The sequence below is a fragment of the Hyperolius riggenbachi genome, chromosome 4, assembly GCF_040937935.1.
Source record: "Hyperolius riggenbachi isolate aHypRig1 chromosome 4, aHypRig1.pri, whole genome shotgun sequence".
Classification (NCBI taxonomy): Eukaryota; Metazoa; Chordata; class Amphibia; order Anura; family Hyperoliidae; genus Hyperolius; species Hyperolius riggenbachi.
In genome coordinates this window covers 102,890,859-102,908,136 of record NC_090649.1, presented here as the reverse complement: position 1 = coordinate 102,908,136, position 17,278 = coordinate 102,890,859, and the positions used below count along the sequence as shown (strand labels likewise).

Here is a 17,278-nt window from a genome sequence, read left to right as displayed (position 1 = left end):
TTCTGTAAAGCTCTGCAGCATATGTCAGTACTATATAAATACAGGATACAGGAAATAAACATTTGCAGTGCAAACTATTGCTCTGTACTATCAACTGTTGCAGTAGAAGGATCACTGACTTCACCAACCTTCCATGTGGTTACTGAGTGAAGAAAGAAGGAATAAAAAAGTCTCCTCAACTCAACCAATAACTGCAACAGATCTTAAAAACTCTTAGGGCCTATTTCTACTAGCTGCGTATCACAATCTACGTTTTTTGCATGCAATGTCGGATGAGGAATCACAGCCTATAGAAATCAATAGGCTACATCTGAATTGCGTGTGCCCCCCCCCCCCAAAAAAAAAAAGTGCCGATTGCAGTTTTTCATAGACCACATCTATCCCATAGCCGTGCATGGCACAGCTATAGGAATTTAGCTGTGGCTCCGCATAAGCACGGGTGCCTCATCGGATTCGGGAATGGACGCAGCACCCAGTGGAGACTGGTCCTAACAGCCTCCAGCCAATAGTCTCAAATAGAAGGCAACTTGCATTTTACTTATCTTAAAGCGGTATAAAACCCTGACATAATATTCAATAAAAACAGGTTTTCTTACTTTTTATAGGCCATACGGTTATCATATTTGCTTTTGTGCATAAGTATTATTATTCATTTCGAAATGATACGTTCCCAAAGTACACTTTTTTTTTGCTCTTAAAGGGATACTGCAAGGGGGGGGGGGGGGGGGGGGTCGGGGGAAAATGAGTTGAACTTACCCAGGGCTTCTAATGGCCCCCCGCAGACGTCCTGTGCCCGCGCAGCCACTCACCGATGCTCCGGCCCCGCCTCCGGTTCACTTCTGGAATTTCAGACTTTAAAGTCTGAAAACCACTGCGCCTGCGTTGCCGCGTCCTCGCTCCCGCTGATGTCACCAGGAGTGTACTGCGCAGGTACAGACCATACTGGGCCTGCGCAGTATGCTCCTGGTGACATCAGCGGGATCGAGGACATGGCAACGCAGGCGCAGTGGTTTTCAGACTTTAAAGTCTGAAATTCCAGAAGTGAACCGGAGGCGGGGCCGGAGCATCGGTGAGTGGCTGCTCGGGCACAGGATGTCTGCGGGAGACCATTAGAAGCCCCTGGTACAGTTAGTACTGGTTAGTTCAACTAATTTTCCCCCGACCCCCCTACAGTGTCCCTTTAAAGCTGACTTTGCATTTTATTTATAACTGCTTTATTCATGTTCTAACGTAAGCAGAAATACTTTATTATTGTCTGACTTTTGTTCAGCAGAGCCTGCAGTGTCAAAGAAGTGTTTATTTACATTCCTCACTTGATACAATTAAACCCAAGATAACATTATCTTTAGTTCAGAGGAGTCCAGCTTTGCTGGCAGGGAAGCTTCTAAGTCCTGTGTGTAACCCTTTGAATGTTGTTCTAGTAAAAAAAAAAAATGCTGGTTGTATATAATATGCTGTAAATAATCTATTAGAGTAAATAATAAATACTTGGTTTCATTCCGCTTTAAAACGTAAAAAGACAATGGCCTCAATTCACTAAGCTTACCTCCTGTCTTTAAAGAGAAACTTTATCCCAATCAGTAGCTGATACCCACTTTTACATGAAAAATATAATGATTTTCACAAACAGACCATCAGGGGGCGCTGTATGACTGATTTTGTGCTGAAACCCCTCCCACAAGAGGCTCTGGTACCGTACGGTACTCTGGGCAAACTGCCACAATGTAACAATGACACACACAGGAAATGGCTGTTTATAGCTGTCTGTTAAAGCCAGAACAGCTACATAATCTGCCCACAGTAACAATGTCACCATGTAATACATGTCAGAATGTGAATCTGGGAGAGGAAAGATTTTACAATGAGCAAACTCTGACTAAATCATGTATACATAATTATTGTAAAAATTAAGCACCTTTTTATATTAAATTATTTTCACTGGAGTTCCTCTTTAATAACTCTTCTGAGCTGTTTTACAGTTATCACAATTATATCACCATGGTGATAACTGTAAAACAGCTCAGAAGAGTTATTAAAGACAGAAGTTAAGCTTAGTGAATTGAGGCCAATGTATAAAAGAATACATCTAAGTATGTAGAACTGTTCAACTGATAAAATGTAATCATAGTAGCAGGTTATGAAGTGTTGCAAACTGGTGATTGTTTTAAAAAAGCACAGAACACATAGCAACACATACAAAAACAAGAGGAAAAAATGAATCCTGAACACTTCGTCTAGCCAAAACGTAAAAGACTTCTACTCAGTGCCTTGAAACTGTACTGTGTGAAAGTGTGATTGTACACAGGCAGCATAGCAAATCTGTATATAAAAACAATGAAAACACATATACTCAACATTCAAGCTGGGTCTGAGATAGTATAAAACTGAAAATACTCAGAGGGACAAGCGGTGTTCTCATTCAATAACACTAAGCAAAAATCAGTAGGAGCCTATAATCACTTGCAACCAATTAACATCCAGCTTTCATCAGTTTGGTCCTCTGTAGGCTGTAGGCTGCTGAAAGAGGATGGGATTGGTTGCCATGGGTTACAGCGCATCACTGACTTTAGCACATTGTCGTTTAAGTAAGCCTAATTACTATGTATTTGAATAGGTCCTTCAAAAGCAAAAAATGATTAATCTTTAAATAAATGTTTACTGTCATTACAGAATAAAATGATATCTTAAACAAAAAAAACACCTTTCTACATATTGAATATTTTCATTTCTAAAATCTTTGAGGGCTGTGTGTTGTATAAAAGAAAAAGTTATAATTGTTTAGCACCAGTTTCTTTTTTTTACTAACCTGAGAAGCATTTGAACCAATAAAATATGGCTGACATAAAAGTCCAATATCCTGTCAATGTTTTATATAATTCCCTTTAAAAGAGACAATTTAAAGTAAAAAGAAAAAAAACCATACTGTACAAAAGACAAAAAAAAAGAAAAAAAAAAAGTCATGTTATGATATGGTGGAGGTGTTGATTGTGAATCAGTGGCGAGTGTATAAAAAGTCTTGTTGTAACCCTGGCTTTAGTGACTCGAGTTGAAGAAATGCTGAGGATTCTGGGTATTATGAGTTCTGTGAGTCATCTGTGCAGACCGGACAGCAAGTTCCTTTCTTCTGAACTGGCGCTAAGCAGGGAGTGGGAGGGCAGGATTCCACAAAGCATGTGATGGATCCATTCTGAAAAAATAAAACAAAACATTAGCATTCATCGGACATAAAACCATTGCAATACCCGAAAATCTATGAAAGGTTATAGAAGAACTTTAACCAAGGATTGAACGTCATCCCAATCAGTAGTTGGTCCTCTCAGTAACAAACATTCCGTAAAGATCCGCTGGCAGAACTAAAAAGGTCACCACCAGTGATACATTTCAGAATGTAAATCAGGGAGCGGAAAGATTTTACAGTGGGCAAACACTGACTAAGTAATCTATAAATGAATATTGTAAACAATAAGCAATTGTATTCATAATGTTATTTTTCACTACAGTTCCTGCAGAGCTGGGCCAAAATAAACAAAAACAAACCTGAAACTACATAAATTCTGGTTTATTCAGAACAAATAAGTTACGTATAGGTCCCTGCAGCCAATTTATCCAAATTAATATAGGTGGGGACAGTGATGTAGAAATAACAGTCACATTTGGGTCCCTGTTCCATGGAGCTTGCTTAAAGAGACTCTGTAACAAAAATTGCATCCTGTTTTTTATCATCGTACAAGTTCAAAAAGCTATTCTAATGTGTTCTGGCTTACTGCAGCACTTTATACTATCACTGTCTCTGTAATAAATCAATGTATCTTTCCCCTGTCAGACTTGTCGGCCTGTGTCTGGAAGGCTGCCAAGTTCTTCAGTGTTGTGGTTCTGCTATGAACTCCCCCTTCCAGGCCCCTCTATGCACACTGCCTGTGTGTTATTTAGGATTAGAGCAGTTTTTCTCTTCTCTCTTATCTTTTACAAGCTGGATAAATCGTCCTCTGAGCTGGCTGGGCTTTCACATACTGAGGAATTACAGACAAGGGCAAAGCTGTTTGCAGGAAGAAACAAGCAGCCTGAAACTTCAGTGCATGAAAACAGGGGGAAAGAAACACAAAAATGATCTCTTGAGATTCAAAAGGAAGGCTGTATACAGCCTGCTTGTGTATGGATGTATTTTCTATGTGTGGACATACTGTACATCAACCTACTTCCTGTTTTGGTGGCCATTTTGTTTGTTTATAAACAAACTTTTTAAAACTGTTTTTAACCACTTTTAATGCGACGAGGAGCAGCAAAATTGTGTCGGAGGGTAATAGGAGATGTCCCCTAACGCACTGGTATGTTTACTTTTGTGCGATTTTAACAATACAGATTCTCTTTAAAGCACAATTATCACAAAAATTTTTGAAATTTAAAATAAATATATAATGTTACAGCTAAAGACAGAAGTCAGCCAAAGTGGGAACTGGTTTGCCATTTCTCACAATGGCCAATTTAGTGGTAACATCAACTGCCAAAATCCAACATTGGCCAGCCATTGTGCAAACTGGCTTTCCTGTCACTTCAGTATTTGCCGGGTGTCATGTCACTTTCTTGGGCATGACAAAATTTGTAGAGGTGCAAAGGTTAGGGTTAGGGCAGAGGAGAGGAGGAGGTTAGTGGTAGGCACAGAAGAGGGGAGGTTAGTGTAAGGTAGAGGAGAGGGAAGGTTAGTGTAAGGCAGAGGAGAGCGGAAATTAGTGTTAGGCACTAGAAAGGTGAAGGTTAGTGTTAGGCATGGGTCTGCAGGTCACACATGCAGAAGATAACGCTTTTTTGGCACCTCTCCAGCCAAAGTATGATGTATTCTTTTACATCTGACCTTGGCCAAATCTATTGGCCACACTTCTGGTTTTGGCCATAACACATATAAAATTCAGAGTAAATGCACTATAAATTACTTGTTTCCTATGCTGCGCTCACTTACAGTAGTTAATGAAAATCTGACAGATCTGTCCGGTTTTGGACTAATTCACCTCCCGATGGGGGATCCTGAGTTATTTACAAAAGCATTTAATGCGCTGCAGTTGCTCTGTCCAACTGCCAAAACAGTGTGCAAACAAGTAGGGAAGCAAGTTGATATCATCGTATAGTTCCTTTCCAGGGGTAATACTAAGATTCTCCTATGAAGAGACTGACGCACCCCCCATTAAGTACATTGGAACTGCTGTGGAAATATGTTTTCACTTGTAAATGCGCATGTGTCCTGGAAATCAGCACGGTAATGGGCACAAATTTCAGTGGAAATGGATCCTTAAAGCGGAATGAAACCCAGCATTTCTACTTTGCTCTTATAGATTATTTACAGCATATTATATACAACCAGCATTTTTTTTTTACTAGAACTGCATTCAAAGGGTTAACACAGGCTTTATAAGCTTCCCTTCCAGCAGAGCTGGCCGCTTCCGAACTTTACATAATGTTATCTTGTGTTTAATTGTATCACGTGAGGAATGTAAACAAAGCCTTCTCTCACACTGCCCGGTCCCCTAAACAAAGTCAGACAAGCATAAATGCTTTCTGATGATTTCTGATTAACTTAGAGGATGAATAAAGCAGTTATAAATAAAATGCAAAGTCAGCTCTCACAGTAAAATAAGTGTACTTTAGAAACATATAATTTCTAAATGAATAATACTTATGCACAAAAGCAAATATGCTAACCGTATGGCATATAAAAAGTAAGAAAACATGTTTTTATTGAACATTATGTCAGGGTTTTATACCGCTGTAAGGCACATATACATCCATCGACTTGGAGGCTGATCAACCACCTGATTTGACAATTATCGAATCGGATTAAAATTGGTGCTGCCAAGAGTATGCCCAATCGACCATGCGACCAATTTCAGGCCGAGCATGTTGATCGAACATGCTGCAAGATGTTGAGCCATTTTGGTCAATCAGGTGTACGGCGGTAACAGTGAGCGATATTGGGACGACTGGCAAACGCGACGAACCCCCACCTCTGTCCCCTCTAATGTTCAAAGTGTCCCTCCAGTGCAGTATACATTACCTGTCTGTGTCTGCCGCTGCCTCCGTCAATACATGTGCCCTACACGGCGTTCACATGGATGAGTGTGTGATGTCACGTGTCCACATTACTCTGGCAACCATGTGAGAAGCGTGTATGGATGGAGGATGGAGCCATGCTGGACTTTGCAGAGGACAGCATAGAGCTGGCCGACGCGGCGTCACAAGGCCGATTTCGGATTGATTTCAGAATGAAAATTGTCTCTTGGTGGAATCTGCCCATCATTGTTAAATGTATGGCTACCTTTAGACAGCTGTTAAGGATAAAGCCTAAAGACAGAAATGAAAGCCTGTTGTAGACTTAAGAAGGCCAAAATCAATAACGCAATGCCATTCTATTATTGTTCAGTCCTTAATTTGGTACATTTTAGCAAAAGAGGCTGTAAACTTGCATCTCCTCTTTAAAGCGGTATTAATCTCTGACATAATATTCAATAAAAATGTGTTTTCCTACTTATTACCCATACAGTTATCATATTTGCTTTTGTGCACAAGTATTTTTATTCATTTAGAAATTACAAAGTTCCCAAAGTTCAGTTTATTTGCTATGGAAGCTGCCATTGCATTGTATTTATAACTGGTGTATTTATATAGTAAAGTACCCAGTAATGATTTTTGAGCTGCTGTCTGCGTTCTGGACACATTAGAAAGTGTTTCAGCACTGCCAGGGAATGTTTAGATCCTTCACTAGCTACAATTAAGTAAACACAAGATAATACCAGTACCAGTACCTGGTTAGACAATATGCGGTATAAGGGTTCCAGGCCTTGTGGTCATTGTGTGGCATGTCCAAATATGGCCCGGGGAGAAATTTTTTTAAAGATTGGCCCATTAGAGTGGAAAATTAAGAGCTTGATCACATGTAGAACAGAGTTCGTAGTATATGCTATAATCTGCGACTGTAATAGGTATTATATAGGAATGACGACTAGAAGTTTGAGGAGAAGAATTAGAGAACACGTAAAATCTGTTTCTACTGGTGTAGGGTGTCCTCGTGTGATCAAACATATGAGAGAATGCCATGGTGGTAGGACGTCAGAAATGAAAAGAATAGGTTTACTGCATGTGTCTAATCCTAGACGTGGAGGTGATAGAGAGAAAATTCTATTACAAAAGGAGGCCTGGCTAATTAGCATCACAGAGGCCTTAGGTCCTTTAGGGCTTAACGAGCGTAATGACCTGACCTGTTTTTTGTAAAAACATGTTTAGTGGGGCAAATGCCTCAGTTTATCCTCTTCCCTGCCCTTTCCTTAACCCTCTTCCAACCTGTTTCCCCTCTCCCCCCCCCCTTTTCCCCCCCACATAACAAAACCCCTTCCCCCCCCCCTCCTTTTGGGTAGGGATTTTGGAAATAAAAGTATATTAGATTTTGATAGTGTCCTACTGAACTATGCTTGATAGACAGTTATAGTGTGTTCTTGAAATAAAACAACTATTGGAAAACTACTAGAGAATCTTTGATATGTAAGAATATATATTGCTCAGTCTTGGTACATGGTCCCTTTCCTATCCTATTTTCTCACGCCAGGTTCAGTGGAGGGACTGAATGGAGGCATTTTGTTCTAGTGTCTCTAAATTGTGGGGCTGTTTTTTGTTTTTTGACCACAGCGCGTGCGTTTACCCCGGACAAGTACGCATGGCGGTTGCGTTGCGACCGCAGATGCGTCAGTCGGGGCCTTGTGACGTCGGCAAGTGAGGGCGGAAGCGAGGGTAGGCGGCCCGCCTGATAAGGCGGAAGACGCCTCTCCTTCTCCACTAGAAGCCAACGAGCGTGATACACGCAGCGGGCGGTGAGCGGCCTAGATGCGCCGAACACCCAGGGGACCAGCAAGGCACGATGCCCCTCTGATGAGGCCCACAGACAAATAGGGCGGTCAGCATTTCTGCTTTGCTCTAAAAGATTCCACACAGCTTGAAAGCTACTATCCCAGAATTTATTTTTTTTAGCAGAACATCCCTGAAATGGTTAAACAAAAGCATTTTGTCCTGCTATTCAGCTTCAAATCCGCATCCAAACTGTAGATAACAGTATATTTGTTTACAGTCCAATGTTGTTACAATGTGTGTAAACACAGTCTCGGCCCCAATGCACACCAAAAACCTCTAGCAGATCTGCAAAATGCTAGAGGTTTTTGAAGCAGATTTCAGAGCAGTTCTAGGCATGTTTAGAGAGGTTTTCTAAACATGCCTAGCGTTTTTGGGAGCGTTTTTGTGTAGCAGATTACAAATATTGTTACAGTAGTTACTGAACAGCTACTGTAACAAAAACGCCTGGAAAACCGCTCTGATCTAGTGTTTTTCATAGCGGTTTTCCACTTTCCTATTCCTTAACATTGAGGCAGAAACACCTCAGAAATCCAAAAAATACTGCAGCCCGGGAGGCTGCGTTTCTGGAAAAAACAAACCGCTCTGGTGTGCACCATCCCATTCACTTTCATTAGCCAAGCGGTTTTCCCCCTGCAAGCTTTTTAAAAAACGCTCCAGAACCGCTCTAAGTGACACACACACACTCTCTCTCTCTCTCTCTCTCTCTCTCTCTCTCTCTCTCTCTCTCTCTCTCTCTCCCCAGAAAAGCTCATTAGAAGATGTTAATATATTATTAAAAAGCAGTTTGAATAAAATGGAATGCCAGCTTTCAGGGTGCGATAAACTACTCTTTGGAAACTTGTAATTTGTAAACAGACAATATTACTTATGCAAAAAGCAAATATGATAACTGTATGAGTAATAAAAAGTTAGAAAACACATTTTTATTGAGTTATGTCAGAGTTTCAGACCACTTTAACAGATGGATCTGCAGAGATGCAGTCATTGGTGTAAGTCATTGGTATGGGATTATGGGTTGGTGTGACGCCGTCGATATGACATATCGAATGCATCATGGAGTCACAAACGCAAGTTTCTTTGCAAAACCACCAAAATGACATTTTGGTTTAAATCCACACTTTTTTTTCTTATTCTCTGGCTCTGCTAGCAAACACTGGCTGGTTCCTAATTAGATAGTTTCTCTCACCCAGGTGTCACAGCGGGTTTCCTGGCCTCATGGGACCCACTAGAGAGTTTATAAGCCATCCATCACAGATTACACTGGCAGAACCTCATAAACAGCATCTTCTCCAGACTGATCGGCCCCAACCCATCAGGTGTCCGACACGTAGCTGCCTTGTGGCCTGAAAGAAGTCAGGAGTGATCCTTATCACTCCAGCTGGGGACGCCCAAAAGTTCAACAAACCTTACAAGCTATATTTACCGGTAAAAACGGCTGTAAGGGCAGCCAACCTGGATGTACCCCAGCACATCATGTATCCACTCGGTCCACACAATCTGCCTAAGGTCACGCAAGTATCCTGCACTGCCCACTCCGCAGCTCCTCGCATGTTCTTCTATGCTTTGCTCTGAGCTAGCTTCAATATGTGCATGTCATTTGCTGTAAAAGGAACTGTGATGTTTGTGCTTATGCTGGTACACTTTGCTAGAATGGCTCAGTTGCATTTCATGCAATTTGCTAGTACCAATAAAAATTGGTGACATTTTTAAGTCCAGTGTGCCTGCCAGCTTTTTTCTCTTTGTGTTAGGAAACACAAGATAATGTTATCACCAGGTCGGATGTGGCTCTCACTGTAGGGAACTTTCTATTGAAAAAGTAAGTCCTGTGTTCAACTAATTGAATGCTGTTCTGCAAAAAAAAAAAAAATTGTGGTAGTATATTATATGTTGTAAATAATGTTTTGGAGCAAAGAAGAAATGCTGAGTTTCATACCGCTATAAGCACTACATTGCTAATAGACAGCATGGAAGTTTAGAAAAGTGTAATTTTAAACAGATCTCATTCACCACGAGGATTACTTACTTTACATTCACATTTTGTACAAGAATCTTTATTCCATCTTTCTTTAGTGGTGCGTAATTTTCCAGTTTCATCAGTGCAGTCTGTGCTGCTTAGCCGAGATTCAAGGTTTTTGATCTAAGACAACACAAGTAGATAGGTCCTTAACATAACATATGTGATAGGAGTTTACTTCTATGGAAATGCAGTATACAAATATCATCCAATCAGAATATCTCAGTGTCCTGATCACAGAGAGCTCTAATGTGATTGTGTGCTATGAGCATCTGTGCTTGATTTAATGCAGCTTGTTTTTGCATTAACCACCCTGCCGGAATTCCCAAGCTGATTTAAAGCAAGGACGCAGGAGATAAAAGCGGTAAGCTCGAGCTTAGCTTGGACTAGTTAAACCGCTGCTCCTATTGGGTGCCCGGGCCCCGCGTGTGATCAGCGGGACTCCAGGCTTCTCTCCCCAGCTGCCGGAATCTCCTTTACTCCATTCTTCTCCGGCGGCCAATCAGGATGGCAGAGTGGTGTGACGTCATGGGGGGGGTGGAACCTGACCTTTTGTACAGGGCAGAAGGAAAACCTAGAGAAATGTGCCCTGTATATATGTGGAGAGTTTAGCCTGTCTAATTCCCCCTCTGGACCCCGATCTGCTGCACAGGACAGAAGGTAAACAGAGAGAAATGCTGCATGCTTGTATATAGAGTGTTTAGCCTGTCTAATTCCTCCTCATTTGTCTCTAATAATAAGTTGTAATTTTAACTCTCTCCTGTGTCACCTGACTGCCATGGCAAAGATGGCGGATAAGCTCATTTGAAAGCACAGTATGTTAACAATATAGCCATTTGGTTCCCAACTGCTTCTAAGCAAAGTGCTTCTGTCTTGCTGTTACCGACGTCTGCCTGGATTTGGCTACTCTCTGCCTGCTGCCTAAGACATCATTAAAGGGAAAAAGTCTGAAAGGAATCACACTTCTACTGCCCCTATTGTGATGTCGCCCTCTGTGCCATTCCGTTTCAAAATATACCACATGCGAGAGGTGTATTATTTGTACAGTTTCACTATTTTTTAAGTTTATTTATACATTTAATTATTTCAACAATTTTGTGTTTAAGTATTTTATTTATACGTAGGACGTCTACCAGGCCTTTATTCTGGCATATTTTGGTGAGTTAACCACCCTGGCGTTCTGATTAAATCGCCAGGGTGGCTGCGGGAGGGTTTTTTTTAAATAAAAAAAAAAACTATTCCATGCAGCCAACTGAAAGTTGGCTGCATGAAAGCCCACTAGAGGGCGCTCCGGAGGCGTTCTTCCGATCGCCTCCGGCGGCCAGAAGTAACACGGAAGGCCGCAATAAGCGGCCTTCCGTGTTTCGCTTACCTCGTCGCCATGGCGACGAGCGGAGTGACGTCATGGACGTCAGCCGACGTCAGCCGCCTCCGATCCAGCCCTTAGCGCTGGCCGGAACTGTTTGTTCCGGCTACGCTGGGCTCGGGCGGCTGGGGGGACCCTCTTTCGCCGCTGCACGCGGCGGATCGCCGCGCTGCAGCGGCGATCAGGCAGCACACGCGGCTGGCAAAGTGCCGGCTGCGTGTGCTGCTTTTTATTTCATTGAAATCAGCCCAGCAGGGCCTGAGCGGCAGCCTCTGGCGGTGTTGGACGAGCTGAGCTCGTCCACACCGCTCAGCAGGTTAAGAGTTAAGAATTGAAGGTCTAAAATTCTTGAAAGAATGTACCGCTTTTAAAACCATAAATCCAGACAGAAATGCACCGCCAGGGAGGTTAAAGGACCACTACAGCGAAAACAGTATGCAATTAAAGTCTGACAGAACCAACAGGTTTTAGACTAGTCCATCTACTCATGGGGGATTCTTAGGTAGTGGTGTGCACACAGAGTAGCTATAAGTATGTAGCTACACGTAATCAAAAATCAAATTAGACAGCGCTGCCTATTGCAGTGGTCAACTTACCCATGACGCCGCCTTAGCTGATGCGATCCACTCTCATGCTTCCTTCTTCCGTGTTGAAGGAGGAAGCATAGAAGTGATGTTGAATGCGACGTGGAACGCCAGTAGATCGAATTGGCATGGGTAAGCTGACCCCACCTCTACAGTGGGCAGCGCTAATTTAAATTTAGATTACGAGTAGCTACATACTCATAGCTACTGGGTGTGCACATCACTATTCTTAGGGTTTTTTTTGTTTTAAAAAACATTCCCTAAGCGGCAGTTGCTAAGTCTAACTGCCAAAATAGTGTGCAAGTGAGTAAGGAAGCTGGCTGGTATCTTACTATTTTGGCACTTAGACTTAGCAACTGCCATTCAGAAAAAGCTTTTGAAGACAAAGAAAACCCTAAGAATCCCCCATAAGGAGATGGACTAGTCCAAAACCCGACAGTTCTGTAACTTTTTTTCTTTATAGTGGTCCTTTAGCTACTTGAGGACCCTGGGCTTAAACCCCCCTAGTAACACGGCCATTTTTTACAAAATCGGCCACTGCAGCTTTAAGGCCTCACAGCAGGGCCATGTACAACTCAGCACACAAGTGATTAGGCTCCCCCCCCCCCCCCCCCCTGCACACTAACAGAGCTGTCTGCTGGTGGGCTGTGATCTCTCCCAGGATTTTTTGTAATTTTTTTTTTTTTTTTTAATAAATATGCCTATTTATTTTTATTTTTCTTAAAATCCCCATTCTCTCTCTCCCCCCACCAGCCAATCAGCGTGATCGGCTGTCATAGGCTTTAGCCTATGACAGCTGATCACTTCCCAGCCTCCAGAGGGGACAGCCGTGTGACAAGAAGTTAACTTGCTGGATATAATTTGTTATTCTAAATTACTCATCCAGTGTAAATTATGTATTTTATTATCATCTTTATTATCATAAGATGTATTTGCACAAATGTTAGTCCAGATTATGTGTGAAGAGACTACCTTTTTCCTAAGACTGGTTATAGTCTTTTGCAAATCGAGAACAAATTCTTTGAAGTCGTTCACTGGCAGCAGATTCTTTGGTAGCTCATTGGGTATGCTGCTGTTCACAATAGAGTCTGGAGAGCTGGAAAAGAACACACATGAATAGTTACAGCACAATAAAAGTATTAGAGTTCTGTAGGAAGTACTCAAGATTTCCATGCAGTTGTATTCATAAAGGGTATGAAGTGGTTAGGGTGCTTTGAAGCAGAATAATCAGTCTTGTATAACGTAATAAAACTGGTTTCCTTATACTTCATTACACCTGCAGTTATCCTACTTGCTTTTATTACACAGAAATGTCATCTGTAAGAATCACAAGTCCTCCCCGATTAGGGTACAGAATAGCTGGGGATGCCAAAGCATGAATAAGTTATATAATAAAGTTCATTTAACCACTTCCAGACCACAGGCTTTACCTCCAATACTCCCCCCCCCCCCCCCCCCCCCTAAAGACCAGGCTATTTTTTTACAAAAAGGGCCACTGCACCTTTAAGAGCACAACTCAGCACACAAGTGAACCCGCCCCTTTTCTCCCCACCAACAGATCTCGCTGTTGGTAGGGTCACACCCCCCTCCCCCCCCCCCCCCCCCAGATGTTTGTCTATTTATTGATTATTATTTATTTATTTTTTATATTCCCCCCTCCCTTCCCCCCACCAGCCAATAATTGTGATCGGCTGTCATAGGCTTTTGTGATTCCGATTTTTAATCAGTACAGCATGCTGCGTTTTTTTCAGTGTTTTTCTTTTGATAGTATTCAGGGAAAATCGCAATTGCAAATCAGGTTTGTGGTGTGCAGAAGGCCTAAGGACTGTGAACAATGTTAAACTGTCATGTTGTGTGTAGGGCATTTCAATAGCTTAGTAAAGTACCACTATCGTAAAGACTTGTGAAATTTAAAGTACGACCGTACACATACTTAAGCAGAGTACATCTCCTAGATTGATATGCACTATAAATTACTTTTGCTACCATGTTACGGTCACATACTTTAAGCACTAAAAATCTGATTTTGGACTAGTCCGTCTCCTCATAGGGGATTCTCTATATCAACTTTATTCTTTACTACCTGGAAAGGATCTACACAAAGATGAAGGTCAACCTGCGTACTCATATGCACACTATTTTGGCATTTTGAATGAGGATCTGCTGATCAGTAAGTACTTTTGAAAAAAAAACACTGTATTGAGCATGCCCGAGTACATGAACAGCACATGCTCAGTAAAAGGAACTGCTCGTACATGACAAAAAGGAGCCATGCCCAAGCAGTTCCTTTTTTCTGGGCATGTGCGGTTCATGAACTCCTACATGCTCACGTCAAGTATGACTGACCACATTTGTGTCTGAGCTGCTGGTGCGCGGCTGAAGATCAAGGAACTTCTGGCTAAAAAAACGGGAAACCGGAGTGACACTGGAGCAAATCAGGAGCACAGTGTACTAAGTTAACCTAAAGGGAAAAGCAGGATATTATCAGATTTAAACCTGAATTTTTCATTTCAGGTACGCTTTAATATTTGGATATTGATTAACAGGGTCGTTTTTACTCACATTCCCTCAACATATCCCCCATATTTGGTTTGTGACATTTCTCTATTACATTGGATTGTCTATGCTCGTGTGTTTTGGTTAAAATGAAGCTGATGAATTAGATTTTTATTTCAAACTACTAATTTTTGGCATTGAAGGAGAGGTTAAATTAATGATCTAATTTTACCCATGTATATTTACATTACTTACCGAGACTCCTCTTCAGTGATAGGTAGGTCCTGAGGTTTTTCCTCCTTATAGCTGTGTTCCACGGAGCGTTTCCCTCTAAACTGACCCGAGAAGGAGCTGAACTGCCCTCTGGACCTACAATCTAGATACATATAAGCCAGTATTAAATCATACACAACACTTTCAAAGAGTTAAAGCCCTACTGCAGGTACATTTTTTTTTTTTTTAGATCTGTGTAGGCACTCATTATAACTTAGCTGTAGAGCTTGCCCGTAATCTTTGTAAAAGCTCCTCGATTGAGCAGTGTCACTTTTCAAGTATGTGGTTAAGTGCTTAGTCACTGGCCATGTCCTGCGTGATACACCTTTATTGCTACAGGATGCAATCTTCTCAAAGAATCAATGTTCAAAGAGTTCAGTCTGGGCCCCCTCACCGCCAGTCCAAATAAAAGGATAATGCAATTAAAACAGAAGCAGCAACCACTACCCTAGAGCCTGAAATCTTACTGTATTAACCTTGGTGCTGTAGGTCACATGTTTAAGCGTTTTGTTTCAAAGCAAAAAGGTATCACCTAAACATTTGGAATGCCAAGCTATTAGATGGAATATTCACTAGAGATGGGTTTAAAATAATGCCTCACAATACCTACAAGGAGTAACCAAACATATAACATACATATAACTTGACACACAGATCGAAACAGTCATGCTTGCTTGCATACATGAAAAAAAGGGCACCGGGTTTGCCAGTAGTAGAATCTTGCTAAAATTAGCTATATTCTACTACTAAATTTTCATAGTAGAATATTGGGATTATGTACCAATGTTTTACTATTGCTAAACCCAACGCTACTCTCACACAAATCCCTCCTCCAACCCTAAAATCCCCCCTGGTGAAGCCTAAACCTAAGCCCCCCCCCCTCCGATGATGCCTAACCCTAACCCCCCAGTGGAGCCTAAACCTAAGCCCCCCCCTCCGATGGTGCCTAACCCTAACCCCCCAGTGGTGCCTAAACCTAACAACAACCCCCACGTTGGTGCCTAAAACCAACTCCCCTTCTTCCGCCAAGCTGTGATATGCAGCCATGAAGGCAAATTTGCCATTCCAATTAGCGGCAAGAAAGTAAATGTTTTCCACACAGGCTTGTGGAATAAAAAATGGCTTGCAGATATCTGTATTGTGGCATTGCATAGCAGACACTTTGTGGAAGCCACGATTTGCAACAAAAATGGTAAAATTGGGAGAGCGACCACTAACTGCCGCTGTCATGCACCCAAATTTTCCCCAATGCCGCTAAATGCGGCTTTTATCATAGGCAGAGCCGGGACAAGGTCCTCCAGCACCCAAGGCTGAGACACCAAAGTGCGCCCCTTCATCCCTGCCACCCCAGCCATCACACACTGATTGCTATTAGACTAAGAGGTGCCACAGGGCCCACAACCTCCCCAACACCTTAATATCTAGTTATCTGGCTTGCAGTCACTGCCCTGTATCCCCTTTTCTTATTTCTTTCTGCTTTAAACACAATTAGGAATGACAGCTGAATGAATTCTGCGCCCCCTCCTACACTGCGCCCTGAGGCTGGAGCCTCTCCAGCCTATGCCTCGGCCCGGCCCTGATCATAGGTGCCTATGGCAGCGCTGTTTTTTCCGTAAGGGCTCCAGTGGCCTTTTTTCCCTGCTTCGGCTTGCTCATGTGACCACTTGTAAAAAAAGATTCCTAAACTTCCCTGAGACGTACAGTGAAAGCACTATTATATCAGGTGCCAAATAACAGAAAGGGCAAAGATCGTACTTCACAGGCAACAAGCTTTATAGCACAGCAATAAAGTGTAAGCCTACTATATATTCGAAGGCCTGCTCAAGGTTAATAAACCTAAGGGCAAGTCCAAACTATTCCAAAGTAAAATATGATCTCAATTCTGTGAAATCCATGCAAATGTTGGACAGGAAGTAAGTCACTGAAGTTTCTTCGCTTTGCACCAAAGCCACAACCATACATTTATACTTACGGCATCGCCATAGACTTGCATAATCCATGCGGTAGATACAGATCACGCGGCAATGTACTGCAGAGTTTGCGGCGGCCTTGTGTTAAATTTGCTACTTCCATTGCACCGCATTGTGTCACCATTGCCCTTGTGACGAGCAGCAAAGGGGGAGAGTACCGCAACAAAACAAAACATGGCAAGTGTGAAAGTAGAAACTATTTAAAAATCCTTTATGCATTTCCCCATGCACCAAAGTATACATGAGAAATAGAACTGTGACTCTGAACCATTGCCTTAGGATCTATCTTGGATGTTAGCAACTCCAACATTGTCAGTAGCACTGCACACACTTTGCACAACAAAAGGAAGGCAAATAGACTCTTGTTTTTTAAAAAAAATAAAGATCAGGCTAGTTGTTTTGGGCAGCAAAACCCTCCAGATTTTACATTTTTGCAATCGCCCCACTTGTAATTTGAGAATGCAAAAAAGACCGAACCTTCACAACAGTCCTGCCACATCCGTAGATCAATCTTGGGAATCTTCTTGCAGTCAACATAGCCATGTGGGAACTCGGCTACTCTGAACACATCCGGCTGCACTTTTGTGATGTTGTCAGAGTTGTCACACAGAACCCGGGATAAAGTTGTCTGCTTGATCTGGGTCAGCTGTGCAGGGGTGAACACACCAGGGTTTTCATACCACAACCT

The 17,278-nt window shown here is 42.1% G+C and overlaps 1 protein-coding gene across 1 annotated transcript in view; it reads right to left on the bottom strand.

Moving 5' to 3' along the window:
- Positions 1–2,059: 2,059 nt before the first annotated feature.
- The window catches only part of PXDN (peroxidasin), a 202,144-nt gene continuing 186,925 nt past the window's right edge, over positions 2,060–17,278 (bottom strand). Inside the window, exons 19-23 of the mRNA XM_068280372.1 lie at positions 17,068–17,276; positions 14,603–14,723; positions 12,824–12,947; positions 9,911–10,024; positions 2,060–3,187 (exon numbers count right to left, since the gene is read on the bottom strand). Coding sequence (XP_068136473.1) covers positions 3,074–3,187; positions 9,911–10,024; positions 12,824–12,947; positions 14,603–14,723; positions 17,068–17,276 — 682 coding nt within the window. The 3' untranslated portion in view covers positions 2,060–3,073. The remainder of the gene's footprint in view (positions 3,188–9,910; positions 10,025–12,823; positions 12,948–14,602; positions 14,724–17,067; positions 17,277–17,278) is intronic.